The sequence below is a fragment of the Seriola lalandi genome, unplaced genomic scaffold (assembly GCF_002814215.2).
Source record: "Seriola lalandi dorsalis isolate HSWRI2012SDOR001 ecotype SW California unplaced genomic scaffold, Sedor1 jcf7180002054559, whole genome shotgun sequence".
Taxonomy (NCBI): domain Eukaryota; kingdom Metazoa; phylum Chordata; class Actinopteri; order Carangiformes; family Carangidae; genus Seriola; species Seriola lalandi.
Genome location: NW_019525112.1, coordinates 2012500 through 2035185, shown reverse-complemented (window position 1 = coordinate 2035185; position 22686 = coordinate 2012500). Strand labels below are relative to the sequence as shown.

The 22686-nt window shown below is 40.4% G+C and overlaps 4 protein-coding genes across 4 annotated transcripts in view; 3 read left to right on the top strand and 1 right to left on the bottom strand.

Annotated features, from left to right (window-relative positions):
* The window catches only part of LOC111662061 (protocadherin-8-like), a 3544-nt gene extending 2246 nt beyond the window's left edge, over nucleotides 1–1298 (top strand). Inside the window, exons 2-4 of the mRNA XM_023415806.2 lie at nucleotides 9–166; nucleotides 275–473; nucleotides 763–1298. Coding sequence (XP_023271574.1) covers nucleotides 9–166; nucleotides 275–473; nucleotides 763–1076 — 671 coding nt within the window. The 3' untranslated portion in view covers nucleotides 1077–1298. The remainder of the gene's footprint in view (nucleotides 1–8; nucleotides 167–274; nucleotides 474–762) is intronic.
* Nucleotides 1299–2611: 1313 nt separating this feature from the next.
* On the top strand, nucleotides 2612–6167 carry LOC111662169 (leukocyte cell-derived chemotaxin 1-like). Its single transcript, XM_023415946.2, has 7 exons — nucleotides 2612–2701; nucleotides 2870–3013; nucleotides 3501–3641; nucleotides 3767–3880; nucleotides 4047–4200; nucleotides 4666–4853; nucleotides 5429–6167. The coding sequence occupies exons 1-7, from the start codon at nucleotides 2630–2632 to the stop codon at nucleotides 5654–5656; spliced, it is 1041 nt and encodes a 346-aa protein (XP_023271714.2). The 5' UTR covers nucleotides 2612–2629; the 3' UTR covers nucleotides 5657–6167.
* A 5622-nt stretch (nucleotides 6168–11789) lies between these two features.
* Nucleotides 11790–15426, bottom strand: ednrbb (endothelin receptor type Bb). The gene is made up of 7 exons (XM_023415965.2): nucleotides 15015–15426; nucleotides 14750–14862; nucleotides 14389–14593; nucleotides 14047–14181; nucleotides 13806–13939; nucleotides 13590–13698; nucleotides 11790–12734 (listed from the first exon to the last, which is right to left on the bottom strand). Exons 1-7 carry the CDS (start codon nucleotides 15417–15419, stop codon nucleotides 12564–12566), a joined length of 1272 nt encoding a protein of 423 aa, XP_023271733.1. The 5' UTR covers nucleotides 15420–15426; the 3' UTR covers nucleotides 11790–12563.
* Nucleotides 15427–16915: 1489 nt separating this feature from the next.
* LOC147818588 (glutamate-rich protein 6-like) lies at nucleotides 16916–22318 on the top strand. Its single transcript, XM_087176511.1, has 13 exons — nucleotides 16916–17189; nucleotides 17279–17330; nucleotides 18875–18996; nucleotides 19107–19147; nucleotides 19432–19542; nucleotides 19705–19821; nucleotides 20006–20166; nucleotides 20338–20384; nucleotides 20507–20643; nucleotides 20780–20859; nucleotides 20985–21140; nucleotides 21673–21895; nucleotides 22082–22318. Exons 1-13 carry the CDS (start codon nucleotides 16916–16918, stop codon nucleotides 22316–22318), a joined length of 1758 nt encoding a protein of 585 aa, XP_087032637.1.
* The last annotated feature ends 368 nt before the right edge of the window (nucleotides 22319–22686 follow it).

Below are 22686 nucleotides of genomic sequence, written 5' to 3'. Positions count from 1 at the left end.
TGATTCAGTGATTGCCAACCACAAAGGCAAAGTGTTTGATGCCCATCCATTTCCAGAGAAACCTCCATTGGCCGGCAGCAACACAGCAGAGCCAGGCTGCGAGGATGGAAGGCAGACAGCAGGTATCTTTGAGTCAAACAGCAGAGTGATGGAAGGTAAATTAAAGGTAAGTTGCTCTCTTTATCAGACAGATTTCAAGTTTTTCACAGGCTGACTATGTTGTTGACTTTCGGATTTTGACTCAAAATTTGTTGCAACTCTGTGTCTCTTGCAGGGTTATTCTACACTTCCAGGATATGGGAAAGAAACTGTCAGACCAATAACAATATGGAAGGGTAACTCATTCACAACCATATCAGCAAGAGATCCCCACATCAGTGGCAAGGACAGTGGAAAAGGGGACAGTGACTTCAATGACAGTGATTCTGACATAAGTGGAGATGTGCACAAAAAAGAGTCGCCACCAATGAACAGTGAGTGTCAGAAAAGCACCATAAAAATAATAATAAAATAGAAATTCAGCAGGAGTCAAATGAGAATATGTGAAGATGAAATCCATGCAGTGTTATAACGGCATCCATTTTGCTTCCCACAGTGTAATTTATATTTGAATATAGAACAAAATCTATGCCACATACCCAACAGATTGCATCCAGTTACAACAAAACATTTTCCAGTCCACTGGCTACATAATGATTGATTTAACTTGGGCTCAACTGGGGTTTTCATATTACATCCTGACAGCACTGCTGTTTTCCACAGGTCTCTGGGCTTGTACAAGCGAGTGCAAAGTGTTGGGACACTCCGACCGATGCTGGAGCCCTTCAGCTACAAGGCCCAACACGAGCATGGCCTGTGGACCGCATCTGTCAACGTTCTCCAAGACAGCTTCACTTCCCCGGGACAGCAGGAGGGAAAACTACTACCCAGCTCACATAGCCAAAACCAACGGTCTGCAAAGTGTGTACGAACAAGTTCAACACCAGGAACTTGATTATATTCTCGTTGGTCCACCAACACCGGCCAGAATACAGGAAACAGATGAAATATCAATCCCAGAGTATACAAACTCTTAAATGAGAGATCATACACTGATCCAAAAGGATTTTGTCTTTATACTGTACAGTGCTTTTATCTTAACTGACTCTATGTTGGATTGTTGCGGTGTTTTGTAGTATGTCATGTGTCTTTTGGCTCATATAAGACTGTTCATTGTATCATGTGTAATATGCAAGATTTTTTACATTAATAATATATTTTTCATAATGATTCAATGTAAAGAAAAATTTTATTATGAATTTTGAAGAGCATGTGTTATTATTTAAGGGGCATGACCTACGGACATTTAATCTGAAAGGGGCCTTTCTGCTGTGGAAAACAATCAGTAAGGATTACCATGTTTGTGGTAGATTTTGTCACATTGTTGCACAAATAAACGGCTAAAATCAAATTGTTTTTGCTGTTGACCGACAGTTTAAACATTTAGCCATGTGGGCTTGCAGGATTCAAATGCAGTCTTATTGACAGAGTCCAACCTATTGTCTTGAGGAAATAGTCATAAAACACACAGAATAACCTCAATTAGCCAACTGAATGCATTTCATTTGCCGTAAAGGCTTATAAGACACAATGAATCAAATGGACCTCCACAGCTAAATTGATAGCAAGCTTAAGCCAATGTCATATTCTTTTGATTGTACACAATGCGGTTACTGTGCAGCCTCAGTTTGCTACATTTCTGATCAAATGCTCTTTCAATTACATATTTTCAAAGGTCAAAGAATCCCCTCAACTTTCCTGATTGCCACCCAGCTTACAAATTATCCAAAAAAATGTGGTTCAGTCTGTTTCCAAGCAACAGCAGCACTGCACATTTGAATCTCTTTTCTTTCTGTGTTTCTTCTTTTTAAGTTATGATAAGGACCAAGTATAACCTTGACCACAAAACTACCTTTCTCACATTGTCAAATCAGGAAATTCACAATTAAGAAAAGGTTATATCTGTTTGAGTGGCTGCGATTGTGTACGGTGTTGCAAGTCAGTGTTCTCTTGTAGCTGATTGTAGGAATATGAGGCCCAAAGAAGACCCGCTCTAGTGTACAAGTTTGACTACAAGTAATGCAATCTGGTCATTCCTGCTGACCCCTGTTACAAGCAGTGGAACTGGAAGAAAATCTTTTGTACTCATGAATTTGTATAAATCATCATAATTGCCCTTAGAGGATAGTCATAAAAAAGTTAAGCATGAAAAACAGTTATTTGAAAGTATAGCTTGCTTATGCATACTTAACAGTATAACATAAGCCAGCTATGCTTATGTATAATGGCTTATATTTACGTGTACTTCTTTCCAACCAGTGCATCACTGCTTTGTAACGCATGACACCAGCCAATCTCTCTGATGAGCTCTGAGCTGCTTCAGAAGTCTTGTTTTAGTTTGGTACCACAGGATGGCCACCTTGCCTTAGGCAACCTGGGCCTACAGGTAACATTCAGACGAAGAATTTAGCTCAAAGAATTTATATCAACTGTACGTCATTCACACTCAAGCGTCAAATAGCCTTCTGGTGGATACCCTGATTCTCCAAAGAGAGGCAACAGTACTAGAGAAGGAATTATAGAGGACATCATGAAAGAGACTATGGAAAAAGTCCAAAATACCACTCATGGATATGGCTGTTTTGAACACAGCACGCCTCTGGTAAGACAGCCTTAATACATTTTTGATTAGAAATATAAATGACATCCGTGACGTGTTAGTCTAGTAAGTTTTTTTTTTAGTTTTTTTTTTTTTTTTTAGAAATGTTACTCTTGTCCTGGTTGTTGTTCATCATGTCATTTCTTACTTTACTCTTTCGGAACTTTTAAGGGACAAAGCACATCCAGCACACCCACCTCTGCCACAGTCAGTCGCCTCCTGAGATTTGGAGCTGTGGTCCTTATTGTTGGTGCCGTGCTAATGCTGTGTGCATCCATGGCTGCTCTCTACCTGTGGAAAGTCAGTGATAAAAATGTAAGTGTCAATAAAGGAAACACAGCCAAAGAGGACAAAAAAAGTTTGACTACAGGCCTGACATAAGAGGTATAAGAGGTATTTATGTTAATGACTGAGATGCTTCCATAAATAACTGTCACAATTCAGACTGTGAAATTGCATCTTGAAGTCTGTCTACAATACATACATCAATTGTTCCTGCAAGTCTACTTCATCTTATGAGAAAGAATGCTGTTTATTTGTGTCCTAATGAGCTCACCTGTAGGGCAAACATCCCCATCAAGGTCTGCAATAGCATCTCCTGTGGTGCTTTGTTCAAATTGTCAGTGTGCTACAAGTACGCAGGATTTCTGTAAGACAAGAAACAACACTGAGCAGGGGAATAGTATAAGTAGCATATAAAGCTTGTTTTTTCCTGTATCTCACTTCTCTTGTGTTTGCCACAGTGTGGTTTACATAACTCAACTAATCATTCATTTTAACTTCCGTCTTTGATTGCTGCCAGGTTTATAATGTTCGATACAGTATGAACATCAATGGGGAGGTGAGGGAGGGCTCGGTGGAAATTGATTCTGACAACAACCTGGAGAGATTTAAAACCGGGACTGGAGCTGAAGAAGCGGTGGAGATTCATGACTTTCAAATTGTGAGTGAGATTGTCCTTCTTCTCTCTTCCTGAGGTAGTTCAGCTGAGACATTTTTTTTTTCTGTGTGTTTAGCAAAGTAGCAGAGCTGTGAGTGTAAACATGGCATCTCTGTGATTTGGTGCAGGGAATAACTGGAATCCGCTTCTTTGGAGGAGACAAGTGCTATATAAAATCCCAAATCAAAGCCAGCCTTCCACACATGGGAGCTCACAACAAAGAGTCGCTGATGTTTGACCTGGTATATGCACACGACTTGATGTAGAACGTTGCAAATTGGAGAGAGAAAAAAAGACTAAATTACAGAGTTAAAAGCAAGCAGAAAATATTCATCCTGCTGTTAACACTGTAATTTATTTTTCCATTTGAGTAATTATAGGATATTATCTTTTTTTTTTTCTTGCCAGACTGATGAATTAATGCCAGTGCGGTTTGATGAGGAGTTCCTCATATGGGTGGCGGGAGAGCAGCCACTGACTGACACCAGTTTTCTGAGCGACAAAATTCTGGGTCTTTGTGGGGAACTTCCCATTTACTGGCTCCAACCTACGTACCCTAAAGGTTGTCTTCTTCTCTTCTTTCCATTATATTTTCACATATTCCATCCCACAGATTCTATTCTATATTCACTTATTCCATCCCACAGAATCTAGGAAAACTGCCCTGCTACCCTACAGCATAGATTCCATGTGAATTATTGTACATTTCTTTATAGTTTAGTCAAATCGTGGTTGTGACCGCACTGCTTACTGCCGACACACTTGTTAAATTTACAGTCTTGTCGGAGAAGTTGGTCGAACATCTTGAACACACTACATTTGGAGTCATACACCAAAAAAGGCTCCAGTCTTGTATTAAAAAAGAATGATGTTGAAATATGCAAGACTTCCTGATATCACTGCTGCCAATTTAATTATTCAGAACATCTGAGACAGGCCCAGCTATGTAGGATTGAGCTCTGAGGACGTGTATGGCGTCTTGTGAATGTTGACCCAATACTCTTGCCCCTTGTGGCTGCTGTAACAGATGGGGAAAGGGGAAAGAGAGACACGGAGCGAGCCAAACGGCAGTTTAACATGGAGGAGTTGGAGGCAGCTGCCGAGGAGAAGGAGCCGGTGAGTCACGCAGAGGATGACACCCCCAGAGTCGCGGAAGAAGAGGAGGGGGGACAGTCAACTGCAGGGTCAGCATACAATCCCGAAAACCCCTATCATGTGAGTACCGACTTCATCAACAGCACTGTGTACCATAAACAAGACTCCAGAGGTGGTGGAATTTTTGATTAACTATCAAGAGGCATATACTGAAGCCTGAAGCGACCCTCAAAGTAACATTATGAAGTGAAGTTTCTCTGTTTTGTCAACAGTTTTACAGATGACTACATTACACCCTCCTTAAGAGGCCAGCCTTGTTAAAAATGTATTCTCACAGAAATAGAAGTACATGGTGTGGAAATGTGTTAACCTGGATTTAGTCTTTCTGTCAGCTGTGGGCGGTATATACTGCTGCTGCTGCTGCTGTTGGGGAGGTGTCGTATTAGTAGCTATAATTACAGGTCACTGGGGTAACAGCTGCCATTCCAAGTTGATGAACTTATGAACTGAAGTGAAAAGTCCCACTGGTTATAAAAATTCATGTTGCCTAAGAGAACTGGAGTCACGTGTTTTGAGAGGATGAGAAGTTTTTTGAAAACATTTGAATTGCAAATGTGTGTAAGATTTTTTTTTTTTTTAAAAAGAGAGAGAGAGAGAGACTGCTCTTAGAAATTAACATTGCTTCAAAACTGCAGCACAGCGGAGGAGCCAGAGAAGAAGATGCCGTGACCTTTGACACCATGTTAGACCACCAGGGGATCTGCTGCTCAGAATGCCAACGCAGCTACACTCACTGTCAGAGAATCTGCGAGCCTCTGCGTGGCTACTGGCCTTGGCCTTACAACTACAGAGGGTGCCAGGTAGCTTGCCGAGTCATTATGCCTTGTCGCTGGTGGGTGGCACGCATTTTAGGTGTTGTGTAAGTAAACACACTACATTCATGAAAGAATCTTTTTTTTTTTTTTTTTTCACCCCCAAAGACCCCCCCCCAAAAAAAAGGTCTCTAAAATCTCAGCCTCTGTTCAGATATGCACACAGATATTTATTTTCTGGCTTTGACTGTATATAGACAGAGCTACATCTGTTAACATGAAATGTTGATAGTGATGTATCTGTACTACAACACCTATGCTAGCTGACAGACTAGACAATTTTTTACATATATATATATATTTTTTTTAGATATAAACAGGTGCTTTCTCTTTGTAGGCCAACACTGCTTCTTTACATACAGTAGAACTGGAATACATAAATGCCATATTCCTATTTGCAGCAACAGACTCACAAATGAGCACATTCATTTTTGCATCATGTAATACCAAGGCTTAATGCACTGTACTGTGTTTAATGGAGGGTATGGGACTGAATCCAAAGGCTCAGCAGATCATGTACCTTTTCTGACTGAATAGGCTTCAATAAATTCTAATTACAGTATATGCTGGCTTTGATGTAGCCAGAGATTTTTGTGTGTGCGTGTGTTTGTGTGTGCGCGTGTGTCACATGTTTCCATGGTTCCACCGGGTGCTTTTCTGATAAAACTGAAGTGACAGCAATGGTTGCCATAACTTCCATTCACAGCTCTGAATCAGTTTGAGGGCAATGCAATTTGTGCACACTGACATCTGCATTGATGTGATGTAATGTGAGATGAGTGTCATGGCGATGATGGAAAATATTTCCATAAAAGTGACATTTTTATTAAATAAATAAATGTTTTTTTTTTTTTCTATGAAAAGAGGAGTGTTGATGCTAAGCTCCCAAATAATATGATCACAGAGCAAGGCTTTTTTTTTTTTTTTTGCGCAGCTGTTACTGGGACTTGTGGCGTAGGGCATTCTGAAAACCTCAAAAATCAAAAGAAATCAGATTATTATCTCCAAAGCCATATCCCAACTTTCTAAATAACTGAAAGGAGCCATGTTGCGATCAGGACGATTTCACAGAGGGTGATCCAGGCGCATCAAATTACAACAGATGTGAAATTGCACCGTGTCTGCCACTAAAACCACATTGAAACTCTGAAGCAGTGTGAGGAAACAACACAAAGAGATGCTTGTCTCTTTGCTTGGAGATCTTTCCTGGTTTTCATGGGGGTAGAGGTGCTTATCACATCTGCAGTGCTGATAAGACGGCCTCTGTGCTTCCGTAGGCTATATAATATTAATCCCTCTCCCACGTCTGCAGATGCACTTAAAGGAAGGTGACAAGCATGACATATCCAGGACCTCCTGATGGCTCATGCTCTGGAGTGCAGCCGCTAAAAGAGCCCCAAGTACCCTCAAGTGATGTAAATTTGCAGGGGGAGTCCAATTTCCATCACAGCGCTGTCATTGCCATGGTCATTAAACTAAATCATCCCGCTGTGTGTCACACAGCTCCCATTTTAAAGTCCCCTCAATAATGGAGTTATACTTGGACTGCAGATTGTAGCACAACAGTGAATGTCTGACCTGACAGCAGCCGTAAGAGTTTCTTGCACATTATTTCATCTTTAGAAATCACAGACAGACAGTGTGCATGGGCGTAAGAGATACCTTGAAATAATTCATTATTTGAGAGACGTTTTGGTGTCTTAGTTGCACCAGCTGCAGTTCAACAGGATGATCTCTAAAGTTAGTAACCGCAGCTGGAATTTAAATATGATGTGTTGTGTGCCTGTTGCTGGTGGCGGTTTCCTTGGGTTTCACTTAGAATATGTTGATACAGCAGCACAAGACAAAGAGCTCTGAGTCTATGCTAGACAAAAGGAGATGAGAAACACAAAGCAAAAGGAGAAAAAAAAAACACATCACCACAAGCAACAGCTCAAAATGGCATTTAAACTGAGAAAAAATACATAGCTCGGTACAACAGCAGTTTTGTTATCCTGAGGCCCTGTTTCTAAAAAACTTGTTTCCTTTTACCATTCCTCTCCTAAGAAGAGAAATGTGCCCCCGTCGAGTAGAAAAGACGAATGTGTTGGAGAGCAGCGTCAGTGTGTGAGACAGTGGTGCCTTTTTGTTTGTCTCCCCTCTGGAGCCAAGCTTACCCTGGGAGCCCTGCAGGCCAGGGAACAAACAGGGCTTTGTGAGCACTGACCCACTGTTCCCAGCAGCCAGACTGCAAACCTCCACTCCTGTGCTAATAGGAAACCACAGATGAGAAGTCCGCAGCAGGGAGAGCTTTCTCGCATCCACCTGTGCTTTCATCATTGCCCATCAAAACAAGCATAGGCAGGCAGGGCGCTGTGGTGCTCTGGTGACCGCTGAATCAAAAGCTTTTTTCACCAACATCCTCTTGGCACAAACACTTTAGCAGAATACATTTGGGATACCGTAGCTGGTGATTTATTTGGTGGCATGGATTTGAGCTAATCAAGCCCGTGCACTCACTAGAGCTCCCTATAAATACGTCAATAGCTTGTCATAAATTCGCCTGTAGTTGCCCAAGAGGCATTAGGAGTGTGAATAGAAGTGTGAAGTGAACCACTCTAGTAAACGTGTCCTACATTTGATTGCATGTTTTCCATTACATCCAGACATGAATGAAATAAACAGTAGTGACAGTCCATTTTGCACCTTAACCAGAACACAGAAACCCTTTTAGGCAAGCTCATTATGTTTTTCTGCAAGAAAGCACTGCAATATGTTTATACATGCTGGCGTTGGGGGAAAAACCTGTAACCCAGCTGCTTTTGCACTGGCAAAAACAACCCAGGCACAGAATATTTGTCTTTTCTTTTCTCCTGAATGGTCAGAAATAACATGGCTGGACGAAAAAAAAGCGGGGGATGAGGAGGGGGGGGGCTTGGTACATGGCTTAAATGCTTTTTAATCCCATGGTTGAGTGACCACTTGCAGCTCTGCCCAGTAGTCTGACTCTGCCTGCCATTTGCAGGTCTCTCTCTGAAGTTTCTTTGCCATTGGCCGCAGCGTCCGCCTCACTCTATTTATTTCTCTCTCCCACTCTCTCTCTCTCCCTCTCTCATCCTCCTATTTAGTATGCAATCTCCCAAATGGCCATTAATTAAATGCCTGCTGATATTGTACAAAGATCTCTGTCTTGTTTATTTCACCAAGTTAAAACTGTAAATATTGTCTGTAGACCTGCCTGCATTCAGTGAATTACACTTTCTATGTAATGAAACACTACACACTGCAATTTTCCTGGGTGACTCAATTAATCTGCACACACTGCAGGGATTTTTTTTTTTTCCCCTGTGTATTGCACTTGGTTGCACGGTGTCCTTGCCACACTCAAATAGAAAACCTGTAGTGTGGTGTAGGTATAAATTGGACACAGAGCTAGAATGTGCACCATTGTTTTCCTTAAGACTGTTAATGTGACAGTGGTGGAGGCAACCAGCCTGCGGTGGATGTCAAGAGTTCCTCACAAGAGGTGGGCAGTTATCTTTATAACTCAGCAGGCATGCGCTGGCTGAGAGGACACTGCATAATCAACAACATACCTCACCCACATCGTCGGTTTATTTACCCCATCAGTGGAAATTAAATTTGAATAGCAATACCAATGGGATCAATATTTTGAAGAAAAAAAAAAAGATGTTTTTAAAAAAAAAAAAAAGAAAAAGATTTCCCTTCAAAATATTTGTCAAAACATCAGTTATCCTAGGATGTACCCCAGAAGGTATACATCCTCTGGTGGTGGGGAGCTATAGATAGCTCAAAGCAGAATCAAATCAAGACTTCACATCTACAAACTGTTTAAAAAAAAAAAAAAAGATTCAGCTCCTCCACAAAGCAATGTCAAGAGGCTTGCCACATGAAAGCAGAAGTTGTCCAAAGAGAAGAGGAAAGTACTGACAAAGTTTATGAAGAAAAAAGTAAATGTGTTTTTAATCCTCAGCAGCACATGCAACAATGAAGGAGCCTGAGTGCTTAGATATGCCACCCCGGGGGCAGGCTCTATACTTAAGGCTTACAACAGCCTCATTATCTCCCTCAACTCACATCAGATCCTAGCAGCAGTTTGTCACAGGCAGGCTCCTCTCTGCCAGTAGGCATCAGACCAATCCTCCTGCAACACTACTGTACATAATTGCCATATGGACAGCATTTTGAGCCAGACTGAAGACTAAAAAGCCCTCCAGACAGATTCCCCAGATAACTAAATGAATATTTTATCTCATTTCCATCTAATTTGCACCACATTATTATACAGAACTGAAATTTTTAATTAATTGATAGAACAGATCAAACACAGGTTTACACTTTGATTTTCGGGAGCTGTTATTTTGATAATTTGCATGACTTTTTTCGCACGCCAAGCTTTTTAATCTCCCAGAATTTTAGCATCTCTATATAGAAACACTATAATAAAACATACAGCAAATTAATAACTGTCGCCGCACATGAAATGCTTGTCTTGGTTGCATGAGCAGTTCCAGAGAGAAGTCCTTTTACCTGCCACCCCACTGATTAATTAATTTCACACTGTTTAATTAAATCCACAGTCTGGGGAGTCTGGGCAGCACCGTGGGGAGCCCTATCTGAGCCTTGTGTGTACAGAGATTACCGGGGAAGGTCTCAGACACCCGCTCTCTCGCTGAGGTTGACACTGACGTCACCCTTCTCTGGATACCAGAGCATGATTGTGTCAATGTCATCAGGCAGTTGTGAGCTTTTAGTGCCGGGGACATGATAGTACTGCACCATTTGTTGATTCTCTGCTGGCATTTACATGAACAAAAGGATACTGTAGCATTTGACAGCGCTTGACACAAATTAGCATTTGACACAAGTGTCTGATGAAGTGTGTTGCTGCAGTATGTAAAGCCTGGATTTCCATACAGCCAGCTAACTATACAAATTAAAGCCATCTAAATTGCCATAAATGCAACTGGCTTTAGAGTAAATGAGCAAATTGAAGTTCCGTATCCTGTCCAACACTGTTGTAGGTTTTCCAACAGTCAAAGCTTCAGAGACACAGAGAGACACTGTCTCTCTTATGTCAGAACTGAGAGGTGCACAAATGCGTGGCACAGCAGGCAATATGACTGTGTGGGCTGAGAAGCACGCATTTTACTTTTTCTGTTCTCTTGAAACATATTTTTGGCATCTCTAATCACAAACAAACACATTTTGAGTCGGATGACTCAAATTTGTCTTTACAGTACAACTTCAAAATAAGATGACGTTTAAAATGTTACACGATTTATGAGTTTTGAGGACTGTGATATATTGTACACACAAAAATTTAAAAGGATTATACAGATTGTCGCCCCTTAATCTGTCATAATAACAAACCTAAACCTGATCCTAGCTGTCGTTCACTCCATCTAATGTTTACATGTTAAGGAAGGCAAAGATAATCAATTAGGTACATGAAGACGGCAGCCTGCTGGTCTGATGTGATGTGATGTGGAACCAGCATTTCCTTGTGCTCTCTACTCGATGTGCCAAGAGCTATTAGAGCAACAAACACTTTGCACAGTTGTAATGATATGAAAAAGTCAAGATATAAAGCAAATTTGCCATTTTCATATACATAGTTATATTTCACATTAAAAAGTTACACTGTAATTTTAATCTTATTCCTCAAATGAAAAACAAAGTGTCAAAAAGTGAAGGGTTTCAGTTGACACAGGTTTCAATAAGGCATTTTTTCTGCATATATGTCTTTATACTGTACGTGCTTGAACATAATGGAAAGAGCCATAACATGAAAGTTGAAAATGAGCAATATACACACTGGAAACTTTAAATTAGCTTTAGTAAATATCATTAAGCCCTGTTTTCATTACGCCTGTCACCCTCTCTCTCCCCTGTAAAAGCATCACAAACATCACTAGTATTCACACGCTTTTATTCAAACGAACTACTGAACCTCAACAAACAGTGGAGAGTTGCGTTCTTTACTTAGTCAAGACCAACTTTTAATAGGCATTCCAGCACAGAACATCAAGACAGTTTTGTCGACTGATACAGCATTAGCTGAAAGAACAGCGCTCTATTTGTGCTTGCCTTGTCCTGTGACAAGAAGACCTATCAGGTGCTCATCTCTACCCCCCCCCCAATCCACCACCACTCCTCCTCCTCCTCCCATCCCTCTCTCCTCCTGACCTCATTCTGTCATCTTCGTTTTCCTTCTTCCCCACTCTCAGGTCTTTTATAAAGTGTCTCCATGCATTACACATTTAACAATGCATTAAAAATAGGCCACCATCAATCAGTCATTCAGTGGCGGAGACAGAATCTACTTGTGGCACCAATTTGGTATGTTTCTCATGGTTCAAGAACGAAAGGAACACTATAAACTCCTGGGCTGCTGTGTATGGGAAACTTAACAGAGATGAAAACACACATTTATGTGCTAATAATACACCGTACCCCATAAAAGACACCGCAATAATTTTGAATTCCCATTTGCTTGATTTCCTGCGGCACAGTTGTCTTTCCAGAATCCAGAAACAGAATCAAAATAATATATATAAATATATATATATGCAGGCGGTAAGCTGTGACAAGATTTCTGTTGATGGGTGCCAGGTTAACATCGTGCCCAAAACAGTGATTTGAGAACTGTGATGCATGATACAGGATAGGTACTAGGTAAAATCTGATGTAATGGTTGGAAGTGAGTCAAACCCTGGGGGCAAATAGTCTGAACACTCTGACTCCAGGTTGCTCACGCCAAAGCAGATGTTGAACTGATGACAGCAGTACAAAAGACAGCGCCTGCATGTTATTCATAAGGTAAGGTTTATATTATTAGGACGGCACATCAAGGTTGCCAAGCTACAGATGGAGCTTCTTTGATAGCCCTATATATATTTAATAAAGAAATACCGAAGAACTCACAAAGTATTTTCACAGTTCCACATGAGTTTTGTTAACACAGTAAAGTGTTCTCCTGCTCAGGCAGAGGTGTGGAAGTCTCCTTGTGAGCTTTGATGTTGCTGCTCTGCTCTGAGGCTTGATCCTGCATTCTGGATTTCGAAACAGACTGCACTTCGTCATGGGTAACAGCTTGAAGAGGTAGACACCAACAGTCCAGACACGCCTGAAAGACCACACACACACACACACACACACACACACACACACACACACACACACACACACACACACATATATATATATACAGGAGACATTCGGTCAGCGATGCAAAATCACATTTAACATCAGCTTCAAATGGAGAAAAAGGCTCATTAGAAACTCTATTTATGTGTGGAGTATTCATAGAATAATGGAAATAGAAGGAGGTCTTGCTTATGTTGTATTAATAATGATCCAATGTATAAAAACTTCATTAATTCAGAGAGGGCATGAAAGAAAACTGTTTCTCTGTGCAGAGACACTTTGAAAGCAAGCTTTGAGTTGTCTTTTAAACGCAGCAGAAAGGATATCTTAAAGCAAAGAGTATATGATTTTGTACATAAATATTTTACAAAGACCATTATTGCAGAAGAGGAGTATCTTTATGCGCGGTGCTGTGCAAAAACCTGATGATAGCCAAAAGAAATCAAAGCATGTTTTAGATATATTCTTCTGAGTTTGTAATACAATAAAGGCTTTTAAATTTCTTCCCTTGAAATTTGCCTTGAAGCTATGTTTTTTTTCTTCCTTATAACACATCACTCTGATTCAGTGACAGACTGTCTGGTACACTGCCAAGTGGGTGTTTTTTTTTTTTTTCCTGCCAGTGTTTTTCCAGACCATTTTCACTTATTACCCCCTCAGGTCATCCCTCGGTCCAGTCTGGCCATTTTACAGACATGACTCCATATGTCTGCGATGACACATGATAGCTCATCCAACGTGGATCAGATTGTTTTCAACCCCCAACAGCTTAGTCTGAAATCAAATAGCGCCGTACACAGGGAAAACAAATATGAGGATGATGCATATATCTTACCTTAAAACATTTCTTGAATCTTTTGCTGACTATGTACAACGCAATAGGGTTGATGCAGGAGTTGAGTGATGCCATTGTAATGCCAAAGTAGTCCAGGACAAGAAAGGCACTGGAAAAAGGAGCATGGAAATTAAGTAAATCACACAAAAGAGCACAGACCAGATAATTAACATTATAAAAAGATTTTTTTAAAAATGGGGGGAGTGTAATGCGCACCTCAGTAGTTGACACCTTTTAGGATCTTTTTCATCATATATGGTTGATTTCAAGATTCTGCTGAGGTACAGCGGCAGCCAACACAGTGCAAACACAATCACCAAGCAGAAGACAGTTTTTGCGACTTCTCGTCTCTTTAAAAGAAAAAGTTATAACCAATATTAAAGTTTATGTTGAACATAAAAATGGGGTTAAGCACTTTAAAAGAAATGCCTTTAAAAGTGGAAGGTTAATGAATAACCTGCTTGGTGAGGTCACTTAATGTAGTCTTTCTCAGCATATTCCTGGTCATGAGTGTGTAGAAGACGAGGGTCCAAGTCAGCGGCATGCAAAAGTAGAAGCCGAAGAGCCACCAGTCCTTCACTGATTTATAAAACTGTTGATTAAACATGACAGAAGCCCACAGTCAGTCAAAGCCGCAGACGACGCGATGATCAGTGGTTTCTATGTTAAAGCATGCAAGAAAGAATATTTGAGATGGTGATAAATATTACTGTATGTTGTGTATGAAAATACAGTCAAATCAAACACATGTTGATCTGTGCCGTTTCATCCTGTTGCTTCATCCCTGTTGTTACATTACCTGCATGAACTGTGTGGTTTGCATGGGATGAAGCAGACATATTCTCAGATGCTTGTCTTTATAGTTCATTGTTATCATATCAAAGCCGACAACTTCAGGCACAGCCAGCAGGATAGAAATAACCCATATCAGAGTTATTTCGATTGCTGTCCATGCTGAAACCCCGCTGCCTTTGATTCGATTCCAGGATACTACAGCTCGGTATCTGCAAAAAGCAGTGGGAAACTGTTTTGACTTTTTGTCTGTAACAATGATACTTTTTTTTTTTTTTTGCAGTTAAAGAGTATTTCAAGGGCTAATACTATAAACAAATCTGACTCCTTGATGAAATACAGATACTAGCCAGCAAACACTGTTTTACCTGTCAACACTCAGAGCACATAGGCTCAGCACAGTAATTCCAACAGATGTCTTCTGTATAAAGGGGACAAGTTTGCACAGTACAAAACCGAATGGCCAATCTTCTGCCATGAGCTGAAAAAACAAAAACAAAAGGACATTTTTAGTATGAAAAAAACAAAACAAAACAAAAAAAAAACACCCACAATCAATTCAAGCTAAGATTAAAGAGAAACAGAGTGAGGTGCAACACAATGTAACTGCTCACCATTAGGTGAATAACTCACCCTGTATGCGTTGATTGGAATGTCTATCACAATGTGGATTAGATCGCCCAAAGCAAGACTCGCAATGAGGATGTTGGGTTCGCTTCTCATGCATTTGTTTATATAAATTATTTTCAGTAGGGCTGAATTCCCCACGATTCCAACCACAAACACAAGCAGAGACACCATGGTATTGACGTATTTGAAGGCGTCTCTGATTCCAGCAGACTCCAAGCACATGGGAGGGTGTGGGGCTACTTGGGGTGGATGGATTGAGCTGTTGGATTTCTGTTTTTCTAGTATTAAAAAGCCAGGGGAGGCCGTTTCAAGGAGTTCAGTAACAGGGAGTGGTTCTGAATGCTGATCGCTGGCTTCTCCTCTGATGAGGATATTTCCCAAACAAATAGCAAGAGCCACAAACCACATTGTTGATGACGTCCTCCAAAGGCCTTGAAATGTTTTTGCTTTGGGTTTTCCCCCCCCCCCCACCAGCACTGGATTGAAAATGAGAGTGAAAATAATTAGTACAACACCTCAGCTTTGAAATTCACAGCAAAGCACTTAGGTAATGTAAAGGATTCATTTAATTTCAATTAACCACAGAGGCAGCATGATATACATTAACAGCACTGATATAGTATGATACAGTGAACTATGCCAGCTTACCTTCAGATGTGCACATACAAATGCTGCATGAAATGAATTTCTGTAATACCTACAAAGTAAGCTGTATGTTTAACACAAAGGACGACTCTTTGTTGCTGTGCCTGCTATAAAAGTTAGAACCCAGCAGAAGGAAACCAGGGCTTTATAGACTAAGGTACTCCTGTCAGCATTAGTCATCGATCTGTCAGTAGTGACTATAATTACTTCCCTTGATGTATCACCCTGAATAAAAGGATGGTGTTGAAGGGTATTGTCTGTTATCACGGAGTGAGATCATTGTATAGGCTTCAATAGGGATATTATGTTACAGTTGTTTTCCCCTCTTTCACGAAAAACTTGCCCATTTTCTCTGACACAGAGACTCCACAGAAAGTCTGAATGGTGCAAAAATGTCTATTTTAGTGAAGTGAGATTTTTTTTGTTGCCTATAGCCACAAAGCTTCTATCACTAAGTCATCATTAGTGAATGTAATGGGAAACGGAAAACTGTCCTCTGTAACTATATATGACACTTTGGATGTACATGAGCCTGCTGGGGCCGTATTAGAGTTACACTTAGCTAACTTGCTTAATTAATATTCTTTTATTTTTTATTATTGCTTTTACATGACCAATGAAATATCAACAGGAGGAACTTTTTTCACTGAGCGGCTCATGGTAGACCCTAATGATGTGTTGCAGTTTGATGACAAAATACTCATTAGTAGATACAGGCTACCCCGGGCCATGATCTTGCAGTTAGCCGAGCAACTACGACCAGTTTTGGAAGGGCCGACCCGGCGGCACGAGGCTCTCGCAGTTGTGGCGCAACTGACAAATGTGTTTTGTTTTTTTGCTAATGGAGATTTTCAGAGTGAAGTGGACAATTTTTGTACATTTCAATGAGAAATCTAATGGGTTACAAACTACATCAGAGAGATGAGATGAGAAAAATAGTGTCGGTTACAAGGTTACAGTTTAGTTGATGACTGAAGTTGATTTGAGTATTTAGTTTGTCCTAACCTGAGATAAGATGGGACTCCTAAAGTTAGTTAGGATTTGCTTCTGTAAAAGTAAAATAGGGTAAAAATCCCACCTTATACTCTCCTTATCTTAACTTAAGACAGGAAGTTTCTGTAATACGGGGATGCACAACTACCGCCGGGCAACTGCACTTGAACAATAACAAAAATGATACAAATGGAACCGTGCATTATTCAGTGAATGTCCTCTAGAGATTTTTTTGCTTTGGTTGTCATATCACGTTTTTTTAAAACATGAGTCAGTCTCCATCCTACCAGAGAGATACTGCCTCTGCCTTTCCTGAGAGTCCTAAAGAAGGTGACTTCTCCCCTCGTCAGATTTATGACAACCTGAAGAGCCTGGAGGAGCAGGAGACATGTGACGACCAGAAAGATCCCATTGTTAATATTGTGCCTGACAACTACTGCAGCTCTCTTTTGAACACGCAAATCTGTGTTCCGCTGGCAACAAATGACCTTGGGAAACTATTTGCTGGCATGTTTCCACAGGAACATTCGATAAAGAAGAGTGAGTTGGTTGAGTTGGATATGGAAAAACATGACAATTGTTAAGCACAAGGATACATTAAAACATCTTTTCCTCTCTTTTCTAAATAGGCCTCTGGACAGAACCAAGATGCTCATGTACAACATCTATAGAACAGGAACTGTAAGGAAATGTAATAACTGATTGATAGACCCATAAACATGGCAATAATATTCAAGTTATATTCCCTTAAGAATTCACAGCGAGTCTGTTTAATGGCCAGATCATTGACCTACATTGTTGCAATTTAATCTCCTGCAGTATGTCTGTAGTTGTTACATTTTAATTTAAAGGGTCAGCGTGTAGGATTCACTGGCGTCTACCAGTGAGGTTGCAGACTGCAACCAACTGAACACCCCTCCACTTCCTTTCTTTCCAGGTGTGTAGCAGAACCTACGATGGCCTTCAGGTAATGTAAAAACTGATCTAGAGCCAGTAAAAATGAATCTTGAGCCAGTATTTGATTTGTCCGGTGTGGGATACTGTAGAAACATGGTGGTGCAATATGGAGGGCTCCATGGAAGAGGATGCACTCCCTATGTAGATATGAAGGGCTAACAAAAGCTAACAAAAACACAATGATTCTTAGTTTCAGGTGATTATACACTAATGAAAACATATTATATTCTATTTCTGCCAATAGATCCTCCTAAATCCTACGCACCGGTCCTTTAACATGCTGTTAAAATTTATCTGAAAGCAGTTGTGATGCTTGGCCACTGTTAGATGGCTATATAATGACATCATCCTAGTCAAGCTGGTCGAAAAGCTTTACATCCTGCAAAAAAAAAAACCCAAAAAAAACATTAAAACGCTGCCACTGCTGTCTGATTTATGTAGAGCGCTCACTAAAGCTACCATTCGGTGGTGGCATAGTCGTAATGAATGCAGTTTCATTTGAAAACGTGGATGGCTGGGTTTATTACAGTTGACAGTCACCCCCTCCAATGGATAAAGGTGGTTGAAAATGTGAATGTTATTCAGTCTCAAAGCACCTGGATTATTACACTGGCTTTTGGAGAAAAATAACAGTAAACTGAACCTTGAAAGTGAAAGCTCTGTAATCTAACTTACTGGCATTTCTTTTTCAGCTTATTTGGTTTTCTTATGATTATATGACTCAACATAATTTATATCCCAGCATGCCTTGTTTGAGTGCTGTGGTCCCCTGACAGACCACCAGTTTATATCAGCTCCACTTAACAATATTCTTTACATTAACATTGCAATTAATGACTATGTACTTTAGCTTCTAAGCAACTTCAGGGTTTGACCTTGTCAGTTACTTTTAACTCGGCAAGCAGCAGTTCACACCAAGAAGCTCAGATAAAATTAAAATATTCTACCTGTCAAGCAACTAACTGTTCAACAAATACTAAAAATATTTTTCATAAGAGTTGGAGAGCCAAACAAAGCTGAAAAGAGAGTGAATAGTGTAGTCTATTATTGATAATATTGCTCCGTCTGCTAGCATATTAACCAAAACAACTTTAAAAAGACTAATGTCAGAGGTATGTCTTTTTTTTTTTTTTAGCAGCTTGTTAAGGACTTCCTCTGAATCCAAGAGGCCAAACAATCAATTAATAGAGCTCTAAGATGAATAGAGTTGTTCTGGCAAAGCTGTAATAGCTGTAATTCTTTGTCTCTCATCTCTGTGTCCTGAGCAGTCCAGTCTCACCAGAGTTCATGGAGGTTCGCGCGCTGGATGGAAGATTCATTACTTTGGCGAGCTCTCAGACCCAGACAGATTGGGAGTGGGTGGAGCATAGTCTCTTTTTCAGCTGTCAAGGTAAGCTATGTTATCAGTTCGGGTGCAAAGGGGTCACCTGTTCCTGCCCCCGTCTTGCCTCTCATGACTTAGACATCTGTCAAATTCCTAATTATTTCGCTCTTGTGCAGTTCAAAAGGAAATTGAAGATCCCCAGTTCCTGCAGGCAGAGGTAGGTGAGCATGGACACCATCCCCGATTCTTCAGCAGTAACCTGCACATGGCAAGAAAAAAGAAAAAAAAGGGTGTTATACATTGTCGTGTCAGGTCAGGTCATTTTCATTTCTATAACCCAACCCTGTACAATCTGTATGCTGTAGAGCTGTAAAGCCTTTTTGCAAAGGTTATTTCATAGGTGAAAGAGGTTATACATAATGTGTCTGTAAGACACATTATGTAAAAGTGTAAAAGTTTTGTATAAAGTGTACAAGTTTTGGATTCTTATATTCACATCAGGAGACAGAGGATGAAAAGATGCCAGAGGAGGAGTATGATATACCTCGTGTGGGTCTTCCTCGTCTCATAGCGTACAAGCCAGAGCCAAAACAAACCCCTCATGATCAAAAGGTACCATCAATTTAGTGCAGTATCTCTATATTACCCATAATACCTGGTCTGCTGGAAATGGCAGTGGTGGCCCATTTCATTTTCACACAGTAATAGCAGCGTGGAGGCTATAATATCAGAGGTGGCGAGGTGATTGTGAGACTGTTCTCTGCTGCACGGCAGGTTCCAGAGGTTGAATCTAAACCGCATGTGCATGTTGCACAGTGCGACTATTGCCGGCAGCCCTGTCAGCCCTTCATACGCGGTGAACTGCTGGAAAATAAAACCAACTTTAAGAGGGTGAGTGTAGCTTGTTTATCTCCAACAAGAAAATTGAAAATGAATTTATTAGTAATAATGGCTGTTCAGCTAACCTTTCCCAGAAGACCGAAGCATCTTCACTTGAGGTGGGTTCATGGGAGAGGAGCACCGTGAGTGAAAGAAGAAAAAAAAATGCCTAATGTTGAAATTTTCTTTTATTCAGCTCTTTTGTTGTGAGCGAGCAAAACAAATGAGAGAGCTAATCCTGGAAGAGGGAGAAAAACTGGCGCAGAAGGAGTCTGATAGAAAAATTGATGTGAACCCTCATGCAGCCATCATCAGCAAAGAGAAGAGGGAAGCTGCAAGAGAGAGAGTGAGGCAGAGGTGAGCAAGATGCGTCCTTTTCAAAAAACTTGATCTACATTGATTTGTATATGTACAGTCAGTTACATACATGTAACTGACTGTACAGCATTGTTTGCCATCAGCATGCCCTTCAAGTTTTGCAACTGTATTGCACATTTCAGAAAAAATAAATTGTTTTTTTAAATGTAGGTTGAGGATGAGAAAACCTAAAAAAGACAACTCGAACAAAGAAAAAAGTAAGTATGCAAACCAGGGCCCTAGGCTAGACAAATTAGTACAAATGATGAAGATAGGAAGCACGCTGTCTTTCATGCTTCCCATTGACTAAATGTCAGTAAATTCTCCTTTGTCTGCTCAGGCCATATTGAGATCAAACATAAAACCTCCTACAGGCTGTCAAAAGAAATTCCCTTCATCGGTGATATCCCTCAGATAGATAGCAAAAATACTTCAGGCATGTTTACACCACAAGAGGAGACATCTGGTGAGCCAAAGGTATGTTCGTGCTGTTGCCGTGGTCTCTCCTTCAACCAGAATAAGTGTTGTTTTTGTTTGTTTGTTTGTTTTTTTTTTTTTTTATCAGCACCGTGTTTTTGCTGTGATAAATAACTTAACTATTTTTGTGTCACAGCCAAAGGAAGTGATTAAGAAGTTCTACAAAAGTGGGAAATGTTTTCTCACCTTGTGTCCAGATGGAACGGGCACTGTTTTGTATCCTTTTAAGCAGTGCACAGAGCGGAGGATCAAGGACTGGGTCAAAGTACTAATGAGAGGGTCCACATTTGTTCCCTTTGATGAAAGGTTTGCACACTGTTAATTATACTTAATAGACAAAGTTATCCTTCTGGGAAAGCAGCCATTATAATATCGTCTGCAGAAGCTGCTGACTTCACTTACATCATCTTGGAGGACAAGGACGCAGCAGCCAGCATCAAAGCCATTTTTACAAATAAAGGCCACTCCACATGCTATCATCCCAATGGACTGATATGGTAATTGTTACTCCATAATAACTACAGCTGTTAATAAATGTTATAACAAATTTAACAATTCTGCCTAAAAAAAGGCCTTAAAGGAATAGTCTGACAGACTGGGGGAATATATCTACTGGCTTTCTGGTAGAGAGATGAGAAGTGTGTATGATGAATATACAGGCAGATAGCTTAGCTTAGCACAAAGACTGGAAAGAAGGGGAAGCCGCTAGCTTAGCTGTATCTGAAGGTAGCAAAATAAGGCCTCACTAGCTCCTCTGAAGCTCACTAACATGTTAAGCATTGGTTACCTACAGACAGAGGTAACAAATAAAAATGAAAGTGGTATCAATCTTCTCATCCAATTCTCCATTAAAAATCGAATAAGCAAATTCCCCAAAATGTCAAACTATTCCCTTAATTCAATTAGTTAATTAGAAATCAAATATGAATGTTATTAGATTTCAAAACCCATTTTTTGTACCACATGCTTATGAACTTTTAGGTTTGTCAAAAGCCATTTTGACCAGCTGTATCTGTAATGTCTCTGAAGGTTGAATGTGACCCCTGTTGGAGGTCTCTGCCTCAGCGAGACGGGAGATTTAAGGAGGCACTGGAACTGGCTGTATTTTGACCCACATGTACGTAATCTTCCCTTCAAGCCCCTCACCATCGCCCTGGGCCCACACATCAGCGTGCGCATACATTCACAAGAGCGCATGTACGTCAGCTTTGCACATCAGGAAAACACTGTGCGCTTCAGCGTGGGGTCAAAGGTAGGAAATGATAACTGCACTATGAATCGTGCACGCATTATTTTACTTTTAAGTCTTTCTCTTTGTCTTCTGCACATGAACAATATAGGAGTGTACATGTAGTGTTACACGCAGCCTTTAATTTTGCAACATGTGCACAGAAAAGAGAACAGATTTGAAATTGGACATGTTTTTCTTTCAATGCAGCTCATTCGTCCAGAGAGCCATGACAAGCCTGGGCAAGACGTTCTGCAGAGATATATCCAAATGAAGAGCTCAGAGATTTACTCTCTGCTTGGCCAGATGCAGACCTGCATGTCCCACCACTCTGCAAATCTGCACAACATTAAGCCACATTACCGTTTCATTGCCCAGACTCAGCAGCTTAGCAGGGAAATGAAAAAGGAGAAATCACCCGAAAAGATAAAGGCCCATGTAAATTAAGAGAGAAATACAGAATTGGCAAAGGCTGGTATCGTTTATGGCAGTGTTAATGTTTATTGTTTTAAATCTCCCGAGTGCCTGGTGCTTTTTCACAGTTTAATTCGGACTGTTAAAGGGCTGAGTTTTATACAAAAAGATGGAAAAGTGAGTCAATTGAAATCCTGCAGAAAAAAAGGAAAGAAAGAACCTAGGGAGGAAATCCAGCTTGTTTGGATTGTTTTCATGAAAGAAAGGTAGTGGTAACTTGTGAAATGCAGTTAATACTCTTCCTCTCAGTGTGACTAAAACCTTCAAAATTTTCCGGGGAGACCAAAGTAATATTTCCAGCATCTGATTTAATTTTGCAGCGAGTTATTGTCGTAATAGAA

Excerpts from the sequence above, each read along its gene's own strand:
- LOC111662169 (XM_023415946.2), top strand. The coding sequence starts at position 2,630 with ATGAAAGAGACTATGGAAAAAGTCCAAAATACCACTCATGGATATGGC. Across the intron at positions 3,014-3,500 it reads GGAAAGTCAGTGATAAAAAT|GTTTATAATGTTCGATACAG; the intron begins GTAAGTGTCAAT and ends GATTGCTGCCAG. Across the intron at positions 3,881-4,046 it reads AGTCGCTGATGTTTGACCTG|ACTGATGAATTAATGCCAGT; the intron begins GTATATGCACAC and ends TTTTCTTGCCAG.
- ednrbb (XM_023415965.2), bottom strand. The coding sequence starts at position 15,419 with ATGTGGTTTGTGGCTCTTGCTATTTGTTTGGGAAATATCCTCATCAGA. Across the intron at positions 14,863-15,014 it reads TTCCAATCAACGCATACAGG|CTCATGGCAGAAGATTGGCC; the intron begins GTGAGTTATTCA and ends TTGTTTTTTCAG. Across the intron at positions 13,940-14,046 it reads TAAGTGACCTCACCAAGCAG|AGACGAGAAGTCGCAAAAAC; the intron begins GTTATTCATTAA and ends TTTCTTTTAAAG.
- LOC147818588 (XM_087176511.1), top strand. The coding sequence starts at position 16,916 with ATGAGTCAGTCTCCATCCTACCAGAGAGATACTGCCTCTGCCTTTCCT. Across the intron at positions 19,148-19,431 it reads CCCAGTTCCTGCAGGCAGAG|GAGACAGAGGATGAAAAGAT; the intron begins GTAGGTGAGCAT and ends TATTCACATCAG. Across the intron at positions 20,644-20,779 it reads AGACATCTGGTGAGCCAAAG|CCAAAGGAAGTGATTAAGAA; the intron begins GTATGTTCGTGC and ends TTTGTGTCACAG.